Source organism: Pseudogymnoascus destructans, assembly GCF_001641265.1.
Source record: "Pseudogymnoascus destructans isolate 20631-21 unplaced genomic scaffold scaffold_1, whole genome shotgun sequence".
Taxonomy (NCBI): domain Eukaryota; kingdom Fungi; phylum Ascomycota; class Leotiomycetes; order Thelebolales; family Thelebolaceae; genus Pseudogymnoascus; species Pseudogymnoascus destructans.
Window position 1 is genome coordinate 1,264,964 of NW_020167520.1, and position 20,800 is coordinate 1,285,763.

General features: G+C 50.3%; 10 protein-coding genes across 10 annotated transcripts; 6 read left to right on the forward strand and 4 right to left on the reverse strand.

The window, feature by feature from the left end:
* Nucleotides 1–950: 950 nt before the first annotated feature.
* VC83_00332 (uncharacterized protein) lies at nt 951–5,456 on the reverse strand. The gene is made up of 3 exons (XM_024464026.1): nt 5,197–5,456; nt 4,052–5,140; nt 951–4,002 (listed from the first exon to the last, which is right to left on the reverse strand). The coding sequence occupies exons 1-3, from the start codon at nt 5,251–5,253 to the stop codon at nt 3,172–3,174; spliced, it is 1,977 nt and encodes a 658-aa protein (XP_024328409.1). The 5' UTR covers nt 5,254–5,456; the 3' UTR covers nt 951–3,171.
* VC83_00331 (uncharacterized protein) lies at nt 1,360–2,751 on the forward strand (the record flags this gene model as incomplete). Its single annotated transcript, XM_024464025.1, has 1 exon — nt 1,360–2,751. One exon carries the CDS (start codon nt 1,360–1,362, stop codon nt 2,749–2,751), a length of 1,392 nt encoding a protein of 463 aa, XP_024328410.1.
* Nucleotides 5,457–5,798: 342 nt separating the features above from the next.
* VC83_00333 (uncharacterized protein) lies at nt 5,799–7,251 on the forward strand. Its single transcript, XM_024464027.1, has 2 exons — nt 5,799–6,072; nt 6,135–7,251. Exon 2 carries the CDS (start codon nt 6,137–6,139, stop codon nt 6,974–6,976), a length of 840 nt encoding a protein of 279 aa, XP_024328408.1. The 5' UTR covers nt 5,799–6,072; nt 6,135–6,136; the 3' UTR covers nt 6,977–7,251.
* Nucleotides 7,252–7,703: 452 nt separating this feature from the next.
* Nucleotides 7,704–8,847, reverse strand: VPS55 (vacuolar sorting protein). Its single transcript, XM_024464028.1, has 3 exons — nt 8,496–8,847; nt 8,198–8,414; nt 7,704–8,036 (listed from the first exon to the last, which is right to left on the reverse strand). Exons 1-3 carry the CDS (start codon nt 8,532–8,534, stop codon nt 7,903–7,905), a joined length of 390 nt encoding a protein of 129 aa, XP_024328415.1. The 5' UTR covers nt 8,535–8,847; the 3' UTR covers nt 7,704–7,902.
* Nucleotides 8,824–10,377, forward strand: VC83_00335 (uncharacterized protein). The gene is made up of 3 exons (XM_024464029.1): nt 8,824–9,110; nt 9,170–9,281; nt 9,344–10,377. Exons 1-3 carry the CDS (start codon nt 9,073–9,075, stop codon nt 9,989–9,991), a joined length of 798 nt encoding a protein of 265 aa, XP_024328414.1. The 5' UTR covers nt 8,824–9,072; the 3' UTR covers nt 9,992–10,377.
* A 278-nt stretch (nt 10,378–10,655) lies between these two features.
* On the reverse strand, nt 10,656–13,265 carry VC83_00336 (uncharacterized protein; the record flags this gene model as incomplete). Its single annotated transcript, XM_024464030.1, has 1 exon — nt 10,656–13,265. The coding sequence occupies one exon, from the start codon at nt 13,263–13,265 to the stop codon at nt 10,656–10,658; it is 2,610 nt and encodes an 869-aa protein (XP_024328413.1).
* Nucleotides 13,266–13,752: 487 nt separating this feature from the next.
* VRG4 (GDP-mannose transporter into the lumen of the Golgi) lies at nt 13,753–15,691 on the reverse strand. The gene is made up of 4 exons (XM_024464031.1): nt 15,237–15,691; nt 15,098–15,188; nt 14,640–15,041; nt 13,753–14,587 (listed from the first exon to the last, which is right to left on the reverse strand). The coding sequence occupies exons 1-4, from the start codon at nt 15,480–15,482 to the stop codon at nt 14,142–14,144; spliced, it is 1,185 nt and encodes a 394-aa protein (XP_024328412.1). The 5' UTR covers nt 15,483–15,691; the 3' UTR covers nt 13,753–14,141.
* A 113-nt stretch (nt 15,692–15,804) lies between these two features.
* VC83_00338 (uncharacterized protein) lies at nt 15,805–17,124 on the forward strand (the record flags this gene model as incomplete). Its single annotated transcript, XM_024464032.1, has 2 exons — nt 15,805–16,197; nt 16,256–17,124. 2 exons carry the CDS (start codon nt 15,805–15,807, stop codon nt 16,565–16,567), a joined length of 705 nt encoding a protein of 234 aa, XP_024328417.1. The 3' UTR covers nt 16,568–17,124.
* An 80-nt stretch (nt 17,125–17,204) lies between these two features.
* ADI1 (1,2-dihydroxy-3-keto-5-methylthiopentene dioxygenase) lies at nt 17,205–17,833 on the forward strand (the record flags this gene model as incomplete). The annotated part of the gene is made up of 3 exons (XM_024464033.1): nt 17,205–17,234; nt 17,285–17,656; nt 17,714–17,833. The coding sequence occupies 3 exons, from the start codon at nt 17,205–17,207 to the stop codon at nt 17,831–17,833; spliced, it is 522 nt and encodes a 173-aa protein (XP_024328416.1).
* A 337-nt stretch (nt 17,834–18,170) lies between these two features.
* On the forward strand, nt 18,171–19,465 carry VC83_00340 (uncharacterized protein; the record flags this gene model as incomplete). Its single annotated transcript, XM_024464034.1, has 2 exons — nt 18,171–18,362; nt 18,515–19,465. The coding sequence occupies 2 exons, from the start codon at nt 18,171–18,173 to the stop codon at nt 19,463–19,465; spliced, it is 1,143 nt and encodes a 380-aa protein (XP_024328736.1).
* Nucleotides 19,466–20,800: the final 1,335 nt, after the last annotated feature.

Consider the following 20,800-nt stretch of genomic DNA (forward strand, 5'->3'; position numbering starts at 1 on the left):
CAAGGAATAAGGAGCAGTTTGCCTATTGTTGGATTAGTTACCAGTATTTTAAAACCACATACTGTTCATTACGTTGTATTCTCAGCTTGTAAATGCATCTGGCCTTGATGAGAGAGATGAGAAACTTATTCAAACTGATGGGCGTATTTTCACAACGTAAAGCTTCACCAGCTTGATCAGTAGAAAAAAAGTTATATACATAATTCCAAGGAAATTAACTACGACTGCTCACCGACCACGTAGTTTTTGTTAGCTCCTAATGATTGCGACTTGGATCACAAGAGGCCATCTGCCGTAAAGTGATGGTCACATACGTTAGAATCCCTGCATGACGACTAATGCGGCATGGTACCTGCAGGTCAGTAATACGCTTAAACTTGATTCGTGAAGTGTTACTATACTGTCATCCGCGAATCATTCCCAGCTGAGAAACTTGCTCTGGGGTGGGCCAAGCATCGTACGACGTGATAGCGACACGGCTTTCCCATTCGCCTCATCTCAAATGCCTCAAAAGTCTCACATTTCAACTTTTCGTCAGGCATACTGATGCAACTGCTGTGTTCAATCCTTTCGGCACATGTCAATGTAGTTACTGTATGCCTAAGGTGTGTAATACCTCAAGGTATAATTTAAATACAGAGCGACGATAACTACCCTCCTTACTGTCATATGCCACTTTCGACATCCCAGTTTTTATATCAAAAACGCGTAAATACCTCGTCCACAGATGCAAAGTCTCTCCACCCCCAGTTTACTCCTTACCACGCTCTCATCTTTTGTACCTGTTTTCAGGATCTAAATCCCCCCAAGGGCGGCGACCTTACGGGGCTTTGAAATACAATCCCTCGTGTACTGGACCTGGGACTACAAACTGGAGAATAATACATTAAGGCCGCAAATAATTATTTTTAACATGTTATTTTTACTTGGAGTTATGTACAGTATTTCACCTCCAATTACATTCTACACCAGTAAATAAAATGTATCCCGCCCCTTTGGGGATTCAAGGGGTCGCATGCACCCCAGTTGCGCGGAACAATGAAGCCGTCTCACACAAACGTCTCACATGCCTTATCATCAACTGCAGCAATCCATCCTCAGTCACCCGACTCGTAAAAATGTCTGACGCGAGGAAATTGCCTGCGTTACTCAACTTCGGTGCAGGTTCGGGAGACATTTGGCGAAAGGGGATTCCAAATAAACCATATAAGACTACGGATTCTCATCTCATCGACCTCCCTACGACAATCGACAGGATACAATCCACAACCACGAGTCTACCACCGACACCCCTCGACCACCAGCGTAAGCATCCTACTCCCTGTCGCGTCAGATAACATTCTAACACGCGTCTAGAAAATGCATTTCCACCTCGCCACGGTCCTCATCCTCATCCCTCTCCTCACCGCTGCTCCAACCCCAAACATTGAGCAACGCCAGCCCGCCGATGTTACGGATACATTAAAAGGCGCACTTGGTCAGCTCACCGGGGGCCTCGGAAAACTCCCAACCGGCAATGGAAAGCGCGCCGATATCACGAAGACAGTAACCAACACCCTGGGGCAACTCACGGGAGCTCTCGGCGGCGGCCTCACGAAGCTCCCAGGTGGCAAGCGCCAGGTTCCTGATATCGCGGGGAAGTTGACCGAGGCACTGAAACAGATCACAGGCGGTGACATCACTAAACTCCCAACCGGTGGAAAGCGCGAGGCGCCCGCCGACATCACCGAAACATTGACCAGCACACTGGGGGGGCTCACTGGTAGTCTCACAAAACTCCCAGGCGGTGGAAAGCGCGAGGCGCCCGCCGACATCACCGAAACATTGACCAGCACACTGGGGGGGCTCACCGGTGGTCTCGCAAAACTCCCAGGCGGTAAGCGCCAGGCCCCTGATGTCTCGAGAACACTGATGAGTGTCGTGGACCTTGCCCTCGGCCAGGGCAACGAAGTAAACCCCAAAGGTCTACTTAACTCGCGCGAGTCCGTCGATGTCGGGACGGCACTGCTCGAAGCACTGAAGCTCGCCAAGCCCATCACAAACTTTCCAAATGGCAAGCGTGACAGCATTGATATCGCGAAGGCAGTATCGGAAATACTGGACCCGGTCAACGGAGCCTTCAGCAAGGACTACAGCAAGGATTTTAAATTCCCAGATGGCGCAAAGAAGCCAAATGGCAAGCGCAACGACGGCATTGATGTCACGAAGACAGTAGGCCAGATACTTAGCCCTTTCAGCGATGCTCTCGGGAAGGACTACTCAAAGGACTATAAGATCCATGATGACAAAAAGACACCATCCGGCAAGCGCGGCGGCATTGATGGCACAGGGGCAGTAGCCGCCGTACTGGGACAGATCACCGGAGCCATTGAGAACAGCAAGGGCTACAAGCCAGACGGTCTTGAAACCCCATCTCAATCTCACAAGCGCCAAGGTCTTCTAGCTGGCCTACTGGGGAAGCTTACCGGGGGCCTCGGCGGGTTGAAACCTCCAGGTTCAGGACGCAAGCGCCAAGACGCCGCAGATGCCACAAACGCGGTGCCATTAGCGGGCGCACTACTGCAGCTCGCCGAAGCCCTCGGCGGTGGAGCTCTCAAGGACGGGAAGGTACCCGAGGGTTATAAACTGCCGGATGGGTTTGAGACCCCATCCCAAACCAAACAGGAGAAGCGCATCGATGTCGCGTCCGCTGCAAAGGGTGTGATATACGAGGTCATCGACGGCGTCACCAAGCCCACAAAGAACTTATAAGGGCCTTCTCTTGGACTGGATGTACGGGCGAGCTCGTTGATGTTTTTATTCGGGCGGCGAGAGAGGGTCGTGGACCTTTGGGGTGTTGGCGTGGAGGGTATGAAGTGGTTGTGTCTGGCTGTTGTATTCTTCGTTTCTTGTCTTAAAATATCAGGGGTTAAAAAGGTTAGCCTGTGAGGTGCACCATGGCAAGATCTTCGCCGGAAAAGCCTCAAGAGGGTTGCAGGTTTGGCGTGTATTGATTTATGTATTTTCTGTCTACCGGAGCTAGCATTTCTCACATTGCGCAGCTATAACGGCATTATAATATACCATATTAAACATACCTTCCAATATAATACTGACATTATGTATGCACTCGTTCTGCATCTCGGAATTTTTACACTCTGCCACTCGATCCCACTCACTAGAAGCATTTCACTACTTCCTCTTCACTGCTCCACTCTTCTTCGAGCTCCCCGATGCCTTCACCTCGCCGGCATTCCCCGCATTCCCCATCTTGACACTCGCATCCCCACCAGCCGGAGTAGTCAACGGCTTGTTGGCAATCTTCTCCTCGATCTCCTCGTCATCGCCACCCTGTCCGAACTCATTCACGCGCTTGTAATCAACCTTGTACTTATAGCTCTGGTACAAGTACACGAAGAAGATAACATCATCACGCAGCGTCGCCAAGCGGTGCAGCATCGGCATCTTAATGGTGAACGCGAAAAGATCGTCGATGAACGTGTTGAGGAACTTGTATGTCATAGCTCTTGCCGGCATGTGTGCGACGGACTTGAGGCGGTAGTTGATGTACAGCGATGGCACCATCATCAAGAATCCGTAGGCGTAGACGGAGCCGACGAGAGTCGCGATGATGAAGGAGTACCACGACTTGTGCGTCTCGTAAATGAGAGAGTAGGCAGCGTAGGCGATGAGAAGCGGGACCGCGACGGCATAGAGATACTTGAATGCTACGGCATCGTATTCCTTCGTCTTCTCTTCCGTCTCGGACAGCTTGTGCTTGTCTTCGAAAGCGATGCGGTATGGCATGATAGAATTTGGGTTCGGGCGGATGCGTACGTTAACCATCTTAGTTACCTTCCAGAATTCAAGCAGAATGCCCATGCCTTGACTAGCTAGAATCATCCAACTAGTGTTCTCGTTGTTATCGAGGAGATACAAGAAGATGACAGCTTGCATAAACACGTTTCCAAGGATGGCGCGGACGGAAATACCGACGTTATCCTTCTTGTTGCGGAAATGTGACTTGAGAAATTAGCAACAATTTAGAATAGTTCACGACGGGTAAACTTACAATATCGCTCTTGAATGCGAGCATTTCAAAGAGCATGTGGAAGATGCTGACTATCACGGTCGTGCTGAGCAGGTAAATGTTGGTATCAAGAAGGACCTCCTTAATCATCTCGAACTCGGAGCCATCACCGCCTCCAGGGGGCAATGGCCCTCCCATGGCAGCAGCCCTAGCAGTCGCCTTCTGGCTTTCATCAATGCTTGCAATAATGCTATAAAGCCAGTTTGCCTGGTTGTTCAGGTCAATATGGATTGGGAGACGAGTGACGGTCGAGTTTAGCTCTTCCATGTGGGCGCGGAGTTGCCAGAATGTGTTGACGAAGAAGACCGGGTAATACCAGCTGTTCTGTCCAGTCGCATCGCGGGCTCCAGTTGACTCGATGTGGGTGAACTGGCGAGCTGCAGGGTGCATGTTTGGGTACGACATAACTCCAGTGTTTGGGACGAACGACATCGTGAAGTTTGGATGATAGAAAGATTTGATAATTGGGCCTTGGATAGTGTCTTCCTCATCAATATCTTCCGTTTCATCCGCCGCAGACAAGAGGTTCTTGGTCTTCTTGGTCTTCTTCTTGGCAATATATTGTGTGAGAGGACGGATGAAGTGGTAGGCGTTTCCTGGATCATAACCCGCGACCGAGGGGTCGAGCGTGCTTCCGGTCTTTCCAATGTAATAATGACCCCAGAGGGTTCCGTTGTTTTGAACCTCCTTTGGTACATCAAACTCGGCGTCAATGACCCTCTTATCATTGGAGTCGCCAATTTTAAACGCGGTCTCATCTGCAACCACCCGCTCCTTCGGTACTCTGGAAAGTGGCTCATGCACAAATGTCGGGGACACCACAATAATGAGGTCCACTGCGACATTATCTTCCCATATTGGCGCGATTTGCTGCGGAATCGGGTTGTATGAAGCTCCTGGTGCAAGCTTGTCTGGTCGCGCAGTGTACGGAGGTATAACGCCGGTGTTGGCCGGTATCACGTTTCCTGCAGCATCTGTAGCCGTTGCAGGCTTTTGTCCCGTTAACTTGCCTAGGACAAATTGGATGGCGACAAAAATAGCGATTCCCTGAACCGCAGACTGGATGAATGGCTTGCAAGGTGTCAGCATCGAAACCCTACGCAATTGTGGCTGGTTAAGGTACTTACGCTCACGCGGCTCGTACTACCGGCTGCGGCAGCAGCTGGAGCTGCTGGAGGAGCCATCTTCAAAGGTGGTTGAAGGATGAAGCTTCGTATGTACAGTGCTGTCGTTGATGAGGCTCTTGAAGGACGAGAGAGATCGTCGCTTGGCACTGTAAGGTTAGTCGTTAATAGTGAGTGGATGCATCACAACATCATCCTCGCTAGCCTGCGATTGGGATTGGGAACAGTGGTAGTAAACAATTTTCTCAAATATAATTTTATTTACTGTTTATATTAGATCTACCGCAGCTATTTAATATCTAAACATTATAATTTATTATCGGTACTCTCTCGGCGTGGCGAAGACCGAGCACCAAGAGCTTATCAATACGTCACGTGGCGATAAACATGGGAGATGGCCTCTCCCAGGGTTCACACCTACATTCCATTTCCTCGACTTCTATTGGTCAGACACCGTTATGCCGCCGTTGCCGGTGGCCTGTCCTACGTCAGATTGGGTCCCTCTGGTCTGGGTCACTCGGTCTGGATTGGACGGCCGCCCGCCGCTTCCCTGCCACTATAAGAGTCACCGAGTCGCCCCCAACGATACTCTACTCATCTTCTCTCATAAGACAAACGAATTATCAAAGGGATATATACAGATTTATACGGTCCTTACTGCTATTCTACTACGACTTTATCATCCTCGGGTTTCTACACATACATACACGCTTGGAGCTCTTCGGTTTTCCTTTTCTGGCGAGTTGCACACTAGATCAGAATACACCCAGTGACACCTTTGTACCTCGCGCCACGAAGGACACAAAATCGACCAGTCAACACTATTGAACTCGCATCGTTTTACACATCTATAAGACCAAGGCATTATTCCGATCACAGGTGAGATAGATTTTCCCGACCCCGCTTACTTCCAAGACCTCACTGACTAAACCCGACCTCAGCTATGTCGCCGCCATCTAACATGGGTCCCGTGGAGACCCTCGACATGTTCGACAACAAGGGTCCATTCGATGCCCAGCTACAAACAGACCTCGCATTCAACGAGAAGATCGCTGCCGGAATCGTGGCGCCACAGACCGAGGAGATCGCTCTCGACCTGAAGAGCGCCCCCACCGACGACGCACCACCAAGAACTATTTGTGTTTTCTGCGGAGCTTCTTCGGGCAATTCACCAGTATTCATGGAAGCGGCTCGTGACCTCGCGCGGGAATTCCACAAGCAGAACATCAAGCTGGTGTACGGTGGCGGAACCGTAGGATTGATGGGCGAAATCGCTCGTACTCTCGTCAGTCTGTCCGGACCAAACTCTGTGCACGGCATTATTCCAGAGCCGCTCGTCGTCTTCGAGCAGGGTCCAGATAGCAAGGCCCCTTCGAAGAACGGAGGGAAGCACGGCGTTCCTGACGAAGCTACCTACGGAACAACAACCATCGTCGAGGACATGCACACAAGAAAGCAGATGATGGCACAGGCCGTCATGAAGGGAGGCCCGGGCTCGGGCTTCATTGCCCTCCCCGGAGGATATGGTACGCTGGAGGAGCTGATGGAGGTCGTCACGTGGAACCAGCTTGGCATCCACGGCCGCGGCACAATAGTCCTGAACATCGAAGGATATTGGGATGGTCTCCTCAGCTGGGTTGACAATTCGATCGGCGCTGGTTTCGTCCGCGAATCAAACCGCAGCATCATCGTCCCAGCCAAGACAGCCCAAGAAGCTGTTGAGTTCCTTTCGGACTACAAGCCGGCCGATGGGCGCTTCAAGCTTGCCTGGAAGACGCTATAAGCTGCGACATCATCCAGCGATTTCAGCACTTTTATCATGATTTGACGTCGCTATGCATATCACGGAGTTTGGGGATCACTATGTAGCTGGGGTTTTTGCATATAGCGGGTTTTTGGGGGTCTTAGGAGTCGGACTTACGATTTTTACTAGACCAGCAGTGTGCCCATTTGCCACGCATTAGATGCACCCACTGGCGTATATGCTTGCTTTTGGATGGAAAGAAAGAGAAATAAATATCGTAGAAACATACATCTTGACCATTGTAGTAACCGTAAGAATGAATCATACTATTCTTGTGACAACAAGCGGGGTGAATAAGCTTTGAGAGTGAATCCATGCATGCTCACTGTCTTCATCACGACCAACAGTCTGCCCTAGGAACTCTCAAGCCCCATATATGGCAAGAACAATTTCTAAGCAAACCCGGTCGCAATATATATGGCAGGAACGATTATCAAGCAGGCTCCTTGGAGAGCTTCAGCAGTATATAAGGAAGGAACGATTACCAAGCAGGCTCCATCGCAGCTTCCTTGAAATCTTCAGCCTTATATATGGAAAGAACGATTTCTAAGCAAGCTCAGTCGCAACTTCCTCAGGCTCCTCAGCCCTATATGGAAAGAACGATTACCAAACAGACTCAGTCGCAGCTTCCGTGAGATCTCCAGCTTTATATAGGGAAAGTACGATTACCAAGCAAGCTCGATCGCAGCTTCCTCGAAGCTCTAAAGCCCAATATATTGTAAGAACGATTACCCTTGTAGAGTAGTTTTCAATTCATTAAATTCGCAAATTGATCGCTTTAGGTGACATGATGCTAATGATACACGGTACCAAGTCCATCGTGCCTCTGATATCCACATCCCTCCGTCCCATCCATAATCGAAATCCTTCCTGTGCGTCTACCTCCACGAAGCCGCGCCTACGACTTAGAACTCCTGCTCCTCTTGGAAGAACATCCCGAAGGTAACGATGGTTCCGTAGATGAGGAGGCCGCCGATGATGGACATTATCATGGCTGGGATGGTGATAATTGCAGAGTGTGCAAGTACTGCCGGCAGTGCTGTAGATAACCAGTTAGCAAATATTCCTCTATTCCCACTCTGTAAACGCATTCGCCACCCCTCCACACGGCCACTTTCTCCCGGCCCAGGAGCCCATCCTCTCATCCCCAACCAACACAACATTCTGCCCTCAATCCATATGAGAGAGATGCAAACTCACCAATACCCATAACAACCAGCCCACCCGTAACGAACTTCCCAAAGTCTAAAATCGCATTGCCGCCGCCCTCCGCGCCGAAGTCGTCAGGATTCGCGCACCGCAAGCATATCCAGTTCGGGAGAGGTGCGATAACGTAGGTGGCGACGACGAGAAGCGGGTAGTAGGCGTGCCAGAGGGCGCATGAGAGGATGACCAGGAGGAAGCCTACGGCGAGGACCTGTTGGAATTAGTTAGTGGGGAACTCGGTGCAGGGAGTAGATCTAGCAGGTGACGGCCGTGGAGCTCGGGGCGGACGTACGAAGGAGAGGGCTATGATGGTCTTGAGACCAGCTGTCATTGTGAAGGTAGGCACCTTGGCGGTTGTGACGTGTGGACCTGCTATGCGTCTCTTTCGTCGTTTCCTCGTGGCGATAGAATTGGACGTATCTCTCAGTGCTCTATCGTTTTAATCGTATTGGAGCGCGGCGGCTACAGAGTATGCTGGATCGTGACTGACGTCTGTTGTATGTCGATTGCGAGCCTCTCGGCGGCTCGCAAGAGCTGACGTGCACACCCGATGCGGTTAGCTCAAACAACCTCAACCCACACTGATTGCAGCCTTGTGTATAAGGCTCTACAACTACCCACGCATGGTGAGCGCGCTTAACCGCGTTTGGAGCTTGAGGTGCTGCGTTGCCCTGTGCTGCCTGGGACGAGAGCTGTCAAGCCAGCAACAAGACAATAACCAACCAGCTTCAATCCCACCTCGAAGTCACATCATTCTTCCTACGCACGCTACGCCTCTAAGACCACGAGATAAATCAAAGCTAGAGGAGTAGGAATACACAGGAATTAATAGTCGATACCCAAGCGGCCGAAGCTGCGAACCATCCAAGATGTTCAGAAACAACTATGACAACGATTCGGTCACTTTGTAAGCTGACAACTTCACCACATATTCAAGTTGCTTCAGTGTAGCTAACAGGCTCAAAGCTCTCCACAGGGACGCATCTTCCAGGTCGAATATGCCAGTGAGGCCGTGAAGCAAGGTTCCGTCGTAGTCGGTCTCGTCAGCAAAACACACGCCGTCCTCGTAGCTCTCAAGGTACGTCTCACCCTCGCCTCCCCCCCCCAGATCCCTCGAATAACCTCACTGACCATTCCCAGCGCAACGCAGAAGAGCTCTCCTCTTACCAAAAGAAAGTCATCGCGATCGACTCGCACTTCGGGCTCGGTCTTGCCGGCCTCGCCTCCGACGCCCGCGTCCTCTCCAACTTCCTCAAGTCGCAATCGCTCTCCTCGCGCCTGACATACGGCCGCGCCCTCCCCATCGAGCGCGCCGTCTCCGCCATCGGCGAGCGCGCCCAGACCAACACCCAGCACTACGGCAAGCGCCCATACGGTGTTGGACTTATCGTCGTGGGCGTTGACGAGACTGGGCCGCACCTGTTTGAGTTTCAGCCCAGTGGACTGACGCAGGAGATGGTGGCGTGTGCGATTGGTGCGAGGAGTCAGATGGCGAGGACGTACTTGGAGAGGAAGGCGGAGGCGTTTGCTGATGCGAGCAGGGAGGAGTTGGTCTCGCATGGGCTGAGGGCGTTGAAGGAGAGTTTGGCGCAGGATAAGGATTTGACGGTGGAGAATACTAGTATTGGTATTGTTGGCGTTGCACTTAAGGGGAGTCAAGATATTGAGCCCTTCAAGCTGTATGATGGGCAGGAGGTTAAGGAGTGGATTGAGGCTGTTGCGGAGGGGAAGGATGATGAGGCTGAGGCCGAGGCCCCGACGGAGACGATGGATGTTGACGACGCATAAGGTGTGGGTTGAATTGGGTTGGCTATGATGCTCATACCACTAGCCGTTACGCCGCTGGGCAAAGATGGAAGGGCACAAAGGGCTCGTGAATCCGTAGGGAAGCATAGACGATCTTGGCGCTTAACATGAAATTGGCGTCTATGTATAGTACCATTATGAAAGATAATTTGCAGGGCGTCTCAATGCTATGCTCTTACGCCCAGTTTATGATCTTGGATTGCCTGAACCCAATGGCATGGTTGATGAAGTTGGCAAAAGCCACATTTTGTGACCATTGTGCTCTCTACCCGCATGCCAATCTAGGAAAGGTTTGCTCGTGAAACTGCACATATACCAGCAGAGTAAGAATGTATGTAGTACAAAAGTAATTATATTTATTGTGAAGGTAGTCAGTTCTTAACCAAGTTGGGATTTCCGCCCTGTATAAATATAATAATTTACAGTACAACTAACTCCATAGCTTACGCACAGTAACTCTATTCCACGTTGAGTGGTGTATACGCCCGCCAATATCCAGATGTTTCCAATGCTCCAAAAATACAATCCCATAATACGTTGAGTCATGCCACACCTCGCCGATAATTCTGTGTGACGCCGCGCAATATACGCCAGATGTAAACAAAAATACAAGCCAGCCCTCCTATAGTAATACACCCAGGAGATTTCAGGTTGGTTTTGGCGGCCTGCCCAAGTTAAGGCCAAGGCCGAAGCCATTCAGCGTATTGAACAGCTTGGTTTCCATCTCCTCCCTCTCGGCCCGATCCTCGCTGAGTGCTGTAACAGCTCCGCCAGCCCCGACGTACCAGGTGTCCTGGCCCTCGTCGTTCTGACACTCATCATCCCACTTGAACGCGCAGCGAATATTAACGCTAAAGTCGCCGCGACCGCCGACATCCATGTATCCCACAACTCCGCTGTAAAGGCTCCTTCGTCCATGTTCGATCTCGTTCAACAGCTCGCAGCTTCTCTTCTTCGGCGCACCAGTCATTGATCCCGGCGGTAGTGATGCAGCAAGGACATCGATGCCAGAGTACCGCGGCCCTTCTTCTGAGCCATTAGTGGAGATCTCCTGGGGAACCCCTTTCATGTTGAGATTTGCTCCGCTTCCTGAATTTCCATCGCCTCCTGGTATATTGCCAACGACTACAGTCACCATCTGCCACACACTTTCGTACTCCTCAACTCCCATGAGTCTCGTTACAGCCACGTTACCGGCGCCACAGACACCGTATAGGTCATGTCTGACGAGGTCGACAATCATAAGATTCTCCGCGCGCTCTTTCTCGACGTCTAGCAATGCCTCTGCTTCTGCACGAGTCGGCGCCAGGCTCTTCTTCACCGTGCCCTTCATTGGCCTCAGCTCGCAGCGCCCAGAGGAGGTCCATGACAGGAAACGCTCAGGGGAGCAGGAGATGAAAGTAGCAGGACCGAGGCGGATGAAAGAGGAGAAAGGAGAAGGCTGTGCAGCTCGGAGAGAGCGGTAGAGAGACCATGCCGGGCTCGATAGGGCAGGAGCATTCTTAGACGAGAGAGGCGTCGAAGATGAGATCGGAACGATAGGAGCGCTCAAGGTTGAGAGGGAGGTAAGGCACAGCTCGTAAGATTCTCCAGCGGAGATATACGACTGGCAAGTCCGAACAGAGGCCTCGTATGCGCTGGAATCTGGCGTGCATGCCTTTGCCCCGACTTTTGACGGACTTGCGAATTCCGTAGAAACAGAAGCGGTCTTTGGAAGAGCAGACGATGCACTACGAAGGAAATCGACGAGTTCCTGACCCCGCCCGTCAAGCCACCAAAGTAGCTCGGCATCCTGGTTTATGGATGATTGCGTAAGCTGCTGTAGATGCACCTTATTTTCTTGGTGGTCGATGACAATGCTGTCAGTAACCCACGCGAAGTTGAGATCCGGTCGATCGGTTCCATCAGCTGGAATTGGGGAATGTGGCGAAACGTCGATGCCCTCCAAGCCAAGCTCATACGTCGTATAACCCATAAACCCACCCCAAAACGGCACGTCCAAATTCCCGTGGTTGATTTTCCTCTTATCGAGATAGCCTGCAAGGAATGGCCATATTCCACCAAATCCTCCCATGAATACCTTCTGGGGGTTGCTTCGCGAAGTGGATGTCTTCGACGCGGGCAACACACTTGCAAACGCGTTGCCGACCGAATACTCTACTCGCAAGGCATTATCCACGTGGAGAGCAATGGTGGTGTAGCGTCCCCTGACCATTTCGGAGCCAATTCCCCTAATATTGTTGTTTGTGCTCTCCAAGACAATTAGGTCCCGGCCAGCAGCTTCCATGCGCGCAATAACGTCTGGCACGTCCACGTTGCCGCCCAAATCGACGACCCTAGACGCGTATCCATAATCCAAGTCTTCATGTTCGAAGTCATACTCTGCTCGAGATCCATTCATTTTGAACTTCTTGGCTTCCGTTTGTGCCAACAGGCTGGATCGCACTGGCATTCCTGCCTTTGCCCTCCCTCCCCGTACAATCTTCCTTCCAGTCTGCGCGTTGTGATTTTTTACCTCACCCATCCAATTCAAGATGACCTTTTTGCTTTCCTCATTCGTGCATATGCTCTCGGGGTGGTACTGTAAACCCCACCATGGCCTCTCAGAGTGCTTCGATGCCACCAAGATTCTCTTATCTCTTCCTTCAACTTGCTGCTCCACCCAGGCCAGAGGTTCGATTGTGCCTTGCCTATCGACCCCAGTGTATTTCCACTTAGCAGTCCACTTTTCGGCCTCCCATATCTCAGCTGATACTTCATTTTGCCCAAGATCGACACAAAGGCTCTGGTAAAGCGTCGTATCAACCTCTCCGACTCCTTGGTATATTCCCCGGCCGCAATGAGTTACGCGCCTGACAACACCATGCATGCCGCCCCCGGTCAGTCTCCGAATGGCTCCACCGCCTTGCAATCCCAAGCTTTGGAATCCTAGACATATTCCGAGTATGGGGATATCAACCCTGGTGTCGCTTCCACCCCCATTGGCATAGGCCGATGCTACCCATATTCTCCGCATCAACCCGACGTCTGATTCATTCTCCGGGTGCCCGGGTCCAGGTCCCAAAACAACTGCATCGTACTGTTTCAGCTCCTCGGCGAGAGAGGCATCGGTAGGGAAGAGCAGTGTATCGATGCGAACCACTCTCACAGAGCAGTTCAAAGTTGTCGTGAGGAGCGATATGATATTATTCGTAAAAGAGTCATAGGCGTCCACGAAGAGGATTGATGGCCTCTGGCATTCGGTTTTGGCTGGCATTGGAGGATTCCTAGGGCCCAAAACCACAGTTTAGCCAATTCAAAGGGGAGAAGCTGGTGTGCAAGACAGCCCTATTGGGCAGCTGGAGTTCAGAGACTTTATGTATTTCTCGTTCTGCCCCGGGCGGTGACGCTAGAAGTGGAATGGTGGCATCCCAAGAATTTGGGCGATCAGTCAAGTCAGCCTTGTCGCAAGGCTAGGGAAGACGGGCAACCAATTCTCGAGTCGATGATAACAATGAAAAAGAGCCAAGACGAAATGCGAAACGTTGTTTTGATCGAATTGATCTGCTACGGTTTAAAATCAATTTAATATACACTATTTAGCTTCGATTTACAACAATGTAGCTTGAACCCTCTGGGTTTTCTCCGTATTTGGAGTGAAGGGGAAAGACAGAAGCAAGACAAGTGCAGGGATGTAAACAGAAACAACATATGCATGTTAAGCAGGGACCGAAGGCATTAATCGAGTGTATTGCAGTTTCACGTAGAACGAGATTCTCTGGTATCGCATTAATCGTACTACTATAACTATAATAGCTGCTGTGGGACATGCGCCTAATCCCCCCTTTTATAACCCACAAGAAAATACAGAAACCGTGTATGCGACAGACCAACAGCCTCTGTCGCACAAACAAGCAGTCTATGCTAGAGAACAAGTATATAATACAATAAAACCAACAAATCGGCGTAGGTCGGTGCCTGCATCTCGCCATCTTCGTCTTAACATCCCTCCCCTCACCACCGTCATAAGCCAAACATCTCTCCACCCGCGTGTCCCGGAGGCTTTGAATTCCAAGAACGGACCGGCATAAAACCCTTGAGGCTCCTTTAGCAAACGCCTTCTTTAAGAATAGTCTGATCGATTGCTGCGGTCTCAGAATTTAGATGCGTTGGCATCACGCGCACTCTGGCTGCTGGCGCTCATTGGAATGTTGGTCGTTGGCAGGCTCATCTTTGATGCAGCAGTCTGTCTGACCTTTGCCCATGCGTAGACCATTCCACTTACGAAACCCAAAAGAATAGCTGACACGCTACCAAAGGTGATAGGGGCATCGAAGAAGACAAGACCGCTGACGGCAATTGGCAGCTTGTTGAGGGCTCCAACCATGGAATACGTCGTCGATGAGGTAACACGGATGCACCATGCTGAGGCGTAGGAGATGAAAATGGTGGCCAAGCCAGAGTAAATCATTGCCAGAATTTGGCTATTGCGAGACTCGACGGGGAAGTTTGCGTTGAAGTTTACGGATGACCAATCTTCGATGAGGATGGAGAGGACGATCAACACCGGGATGGTAAGGAGATTGTTGTAGAACATGGCTGTGAATCGGTCAGTACGTTGGTCAATATCTTATTCGGGAAAACAACTCACTGTCCCAGTCCTTGAAGTTCATCTTCTTGATAGTCTTACGCATGCCCAGGACGTAGGAGGCGGTGAAGAAAACATTAAGTCCCATCCAAGCATAGCCAGCGTTCAAGGTAGAAAGCTGGGCTGCTGCTTCGATGTTCTGGCCCGAAAGTGTCGAGGTGCCAGCACTGGCTGCTAAAGCGTGCTGAACATCTGCCCATGCAGCAATGACGGAGCTGAGAACCATGAGTCCGAATGCGAAAAGGGACGAAGGAGAGACGCTTCCTCCGAACCAAAGGACTTCTCCATATGCAATAACGATGATAGTCAAGTTCTTGAAAATGGTATACACTGGTACGGAGAGGAATTGGAGAGCCTTGGTGCTCGTGTAGATCATACCAACGAGGAGAATGGAGATTGGGAACCCTGGTTACACCATGGTCAGCAAGCGTCAGGTAGTGGGATATTCGCGCTAAGCATACATCTCTTTGCCTTCTCATTGTCAAACTTCGCTAGGTCTTTGATGAGGCCCATGGATTTGCAAGCTTGAATCGCAATAATGCAAACGATCGACTGTAGTTTGTTAGACAAATTCTCTACCGCCAGAGGATGTTGACATACCTGGAATCCCAGAAAAAAGAAGCTCATGTTCCATTTATCTCCTGAAACACAGAACTTGTTGATGACCGTCATACTGATGGAGGCCAAACAGTATGCAAGCACGGAAAGCCCTGGGTTGTTCACGATGCTCGAAGGCGCCGAAGGCATCCCCATGCTGGGCGACGGTCTGTTGAGTGCTGGCGAAGAACGGGACGCCTTCGTAGGGATCTCAATCGAATAATCATCGTCTCTTTTCTTGCCGTCCATGGTTGCGGTTGGGAAGACTCGCTGTCTCCTGAGCTGAAAGCCGATGCGCTTGGGTTATGCAGCAAAAGGGGAATACAAAGCCCGTTGAGCAGGTCAAACGGGGAGGTCTGAAAGCTGCAGCGTTGTCGCCGTCCGTACTATATCAGCATCAGGTAACGAATGACTATTGTTTCGGAATTGGACAGGAGCGAGTTTTCCTTTGGTTTTCGAGAACTGGACTTGCCCACCTTTCTGGTCTTCCCAAATTAGACCACAACCAGGAGGCAAGATTACGCTTACATAAGCATATTTGGGACCACAAAAAGTATGCACGGGCCCCATCATGGTCCCAGGTCGCCTATCGCAATTATCTAGCGATTCAGAATTGACTGGTGGGGTTACTTGTGAGAGCATCCTACCAGCAATAATGGCTAAAATCGATGCCCAAGTGGCAGCTCTGGTGGATAAGACCGACTATAACTCGGATGATGAAGATGCGCTCATTGAGTCTTTAGAAGACTCCCCAGCTCTCGACGCGTTCAGAGAGCAGCGTATACAACAGCTTCACGCCGAGTTTACACGGGCAAAGACCCAGAAGAACCAGGGATTTGGCGACTACACCGAAATTCAAGATGAGAAGGCATTGATGGACTTGACTACATCTTCGAAGCATGCCGTGGTACATTTTTCAAAGGAGGACTTTCAACGTTGCAGGGTTATGGATAGCCACCTTGAGGTTTGCTTGCCGGTTGAACTGTATTTTGGAGTGCTATTCTAACTGTAGCGTTCAACAGGCACTGGCTAAAAAGCATTTCGATACCAGATTCCTCAAGATGAACGTTGATAACGCCCCGTTCCTTGTTACGAAGCTAAGGGTCCAGGTCCTGCCTTGCGTTATCTGTTTCGTTGGTGGTATTAGCGTCGATAGGATCGTAGGCTTCGAGGGGTTGTCATACACTGCAGATAACTTCACTACTGCCGACCTTGAAGCGCGGCTACTTGGATCTGGCGTCGTCCAAAGAGCGAAGACGCAGGGCGATGGTGGCGTTAGATTTGGCGTCAAGAAAGCTCTGAAGGAAGACAGCGATAATGATGACTGGGATTGAGAGGCTTTATCTAGGCTTTGGTCAAAGTTTCAGGAACTTTGCCGCGGTGAGTTTGCCCGATGGCTACCACAGCACACCAGCATACATCTACCAGGCCAGTAGAAGACCTGAGTATGCTACTCCCGTAACTCTCTTGGCGTAGCCAAGTATCAGGAAGAGGCTTACTCTGCCATGTCCCTTTGAGACATTGTGACAGGGGAAAAAGAAGTGGCGGTGAAAAGATTGAGCCAAATATCAATTTTACCAATCGCTATAACTCTCCAGGTCCCTTGGTCCCACCTCAGGGGATGAAGTTTGAGATGAGACTATCGCACGTGGAATTATACCACGAATCAAGCCCGAGAAAGGTTTACATTCATAGACCTTGCTAGAGTTCTTCAAGAAAATATGACGAGATGATCAATACGGGTTATGTTGATCAGTATGAATGTGGTTGTAAATGTGCATATACGGCTAAAATCATGTGAAATGGTGCAACCCCGCTGGTCAGCACTGGTGGGGTCACCAATCGTCCGTCATCAATACGAGGGGTAAACCATCACAAATCAAGCTTCTCTCCAACGAAATACTATAAATCAACCCGTACCCCTTTGATCCTTCGTCTTTCTAGAATATATTATACCCTACATACGCCAACATGATAGCCTACTGGTACGACAACTTGCCCGTGAGTTATCCCGTCTTCTCCATGTCGCATTTCCACTGACGGCTTCCCAGGGCGACCAGCGCGAACCCCACGACTCCGGGCGCGAGGTCTCCCTCTACCAGCTCTCGCGCGTGGGAGTCCTCTACTATAACTACTCCGAGCTCGAACAAGTTGATGCTCTGGCGTCGGAGCGCTCATACAAGAACCGCGATGTGATCACCGTATCGCCGAGCGCGATTGGCGAAGTCTACGAGACGAAGGTCCAGTCGTTCTTCGCAGAGCACATGCACGAGGATGAGGAGATCAGATATATCCGCGACGGAAAGGGATACTTTGATGTGAGGAACGAGGGGGATGAGTGGGTGAGGATTTTGTTGGAGAAGGACGACTTGATTATTCTCCCGGCGGGCATTTATCACAGGTTTACGACCGACACGAGCAATGTGAGCATACCCACGCATATCCAATTGAGCTTGAAGCCAGAAGCTAACGCGACACAGTTCATTGTTGCAATGAGATTGTTCAAGGAGGAGCCAAAGTGGACGCCGCTGAACCGTGGGCCAGACGTCGATATCAACCCCTACAGGCAGGAGTATGTCGACAAGACATTGAAGGTTTAAGCCAGGGAAGCAAGTACATAGTAGATATGAGCCAGTATTAGCAATACTGAGATTGATGAATACCCATTTTTAAACTATACAATGTCCCTAGAATTTTTTTTTTACTAAGTTAAGTTATACGTTGCAGAAAGTACGTGGCACTTTTATACCATAGCTCCGTCCACTATCAACCCAAATTCAACCCCCGTACTGTTCCCCACCAAAACCATCTCTGCATGGCGTAGCTTTATGGCCCGCTTCCTTTAATAACTCACCACGTCCCAGCCAATCAGCCGGTGCCTTTTAGCATTTGAGCGCTCATGGGATTTGGCTTTATCTTGTGAGGCGTCTCGAGAGGATGGATGCCTTCAAAGCCGAAGACTTGTGCTACCATGGAGTCGCCGGGGACATGGCCAACGGGAGTGGTGGCGACGCAAAGCAACCCAAACACACGTCTCCTGATAGAGCGAGGCATGACTTTAAAGTCGAGCTCCCATCTAGTTGTGATCCTCCAGGTCCGAATAACCCACCGAAGCAGCTTGTATGGATAGTAAGTCAACAATTTCGCTTCTTCAAAGTTGTCAAGGCGGTGGACGGTGTCTGTTTCATGGCACATGACTAGAGAGCCCCTTCTAGCAACAGAGGCTGCGCAAGGAATTGAATATCTCAAGTGCCAATTTATGCATATCTAACACATCTCAGATCTTCGGCGCAACAGGCCACATCGGCCGCTCCCTCACCAGCTGCGCCCTGCGGCACAACGACCTCGTCGTCGCCGTCGGCCAAACCCACGTCAACCCCCCCGCCTCAATGCAAAACTGGCACCCCAACTGTCTCGGCACCCTCTGTGACGTGCGATTGCGTGCCACCGTCAAAGCCGTGATGACCAAAGCCATGGCTCACTTCGGACGCATCGACCTGATTGCGAACTGCAGCGGGACGGCGATCATCGGCGCGTGCGAGGACCAGGATGAGCACGAGATCCGCAATCAGATCGAGACGAATTTAATGGGCACGCTGAATATACTGCAGCTCAGCCTGCCGATTTTCCGCGAGCAGGCGCATGGGCGCTACTTGATTTTTAGCTCGACGACGGGCGCGCTAGGTGTGCCGGGCTTGGGGCCGTATTGCGCGAGTAAGTATGCGGTGGAGGGGCTCATAGAAGCTCTACTTTATGAGGTCGATGCGTTTAATATTAAAGCTACTCTTGTGGAGCCGGGGTTGGTCCGAAGGGATGACCCAGATCAACCCGAGAGAGAGAAGATTGTGGGCACAGGTCTCCCATTATATGGGCACTTCCTAATCAAGCCGGCGAGTAAACCGTATAGCAGTCCCACCAGCCCTGCGCAGCATTATAAGCGCATGGTGCAGTGGTTGGGAGACAGGCAGCCAACGAGTGTGGTGAAGAGCGCAGAGCTGGTGTGGCAACTGGGACATTGTAGTTTTCCACCGCTGAGGCTACTTTTGGGGAGCTTTGCGGTTGAGAGTATTAGAGACAGGCTCAGATGTGTGATTGAAGAGGGAGAAGACTGGAGGGAGTTGAATTGGCCAAGCGAGGAAAGCACTGGTGCAGGCGATGAGAAGGATGAGAAGGAAGAGCCGGAAAGGGATGAGGAGGCCGATGAGGATGTTAAAGTAGGGCTGCATAACTGAAGCCCTGGCGATGATTGCCCACAAGGCCGAGCAGAGGTTTTAGAGATACAGTATATGCACAGGTCGTATATACAGCTAATATTCTACCAGGGTTAGAAAATCAATTATAATCATGATTATTTAGTCGTAATCATAATCATGATTAACGTGGTTTATCAGTACGTCGGACATATCAGTACCTCGGACACTTTTCATTGGCATTCTACTTTGAATATCAATAAATCAACCATAACATATTAAATTAACTATAACTAAGCGGAATCAGATGAACTAGACATATCTATAGCTTCTTGACAAGTTCGCGCATTATGACCAGCTTTTCCACAGATCCCACAGCATCGCCTAGACGGTTGCCCCTCCTTGCGACTACCCCCAACCGCACGTACGTCGCATCGTACCTGCTCATCCACATCCTTCTGTGCGATAATAGCCTGTGCATCCTCTACTATAAGTGCACCTCCTTCACGGACACGAGCCTTTTTAGCCCTGCGGCGTTTGCTAAGGGCTTCGTTGGCTGCTCGAAGGGTACGTACCTCAGCAGACAGAAGGGTGTTCTCATGTGCTAGTCGCTCCGTACCCTTTGCCAACGCAATAACTGTCCCGAAGAGTGTGTAATGGTGGGTGCACCAGATGTGAGAATCTAGCCACCCAAGGAAGGGATGATTTTACTAAGACAACACACTGTCTTAGGAAACAGAGCCAAAGGGTTGTAGCTTAGACTATTCCACAACACAGCAATCAGGTGTGTGATGTAGTGAAGTGGTTCAGACAAGTTGCAACAAATGTTGAGTCTGGGAACTCAGGGGTAAGTCAGAGGTTAACACCTCACTGACTTTTCAGAAACAAGGAGTAACAAGATGAATGCTTGGAAGCTTGTAAAAGACGTGGAAGTATGTGATAGTCGATTTACTGTATTGTCTGCTTGCCCTTTCTTAAGGAAAGGGCAATCCTATTTATGCCAAAGGAGTGTAGTTCTCTCATTTTCCATGACTTTCCATGACTAACCAGGCTTGGTAAATGTATTAGAAATCAAGTGCAACCCACAACTAGCTTGCTAATCATGTAACGAATGTAAGAGAATCCCATAGAACCATCTCTTGGGTTCCTAGCCTATAGGAAGTGAAAAGGAGGTCCAAGGTCAGAGTACCTATAGATAAATTATGTCATAACTTAACCAATCTTGTGGGTAACTAAGGAGCGATGACGTGTAATGAATTATAGAGGGTTGTAGAAGCTTCTAGAGCTATCGTCATGTTCCTAGGCCTCTAGTTGGTAGAGATATGCCATGTGGTAGTATTGGCCCACCCCCTTAAGGAGGAGATTTTCTTAATAACT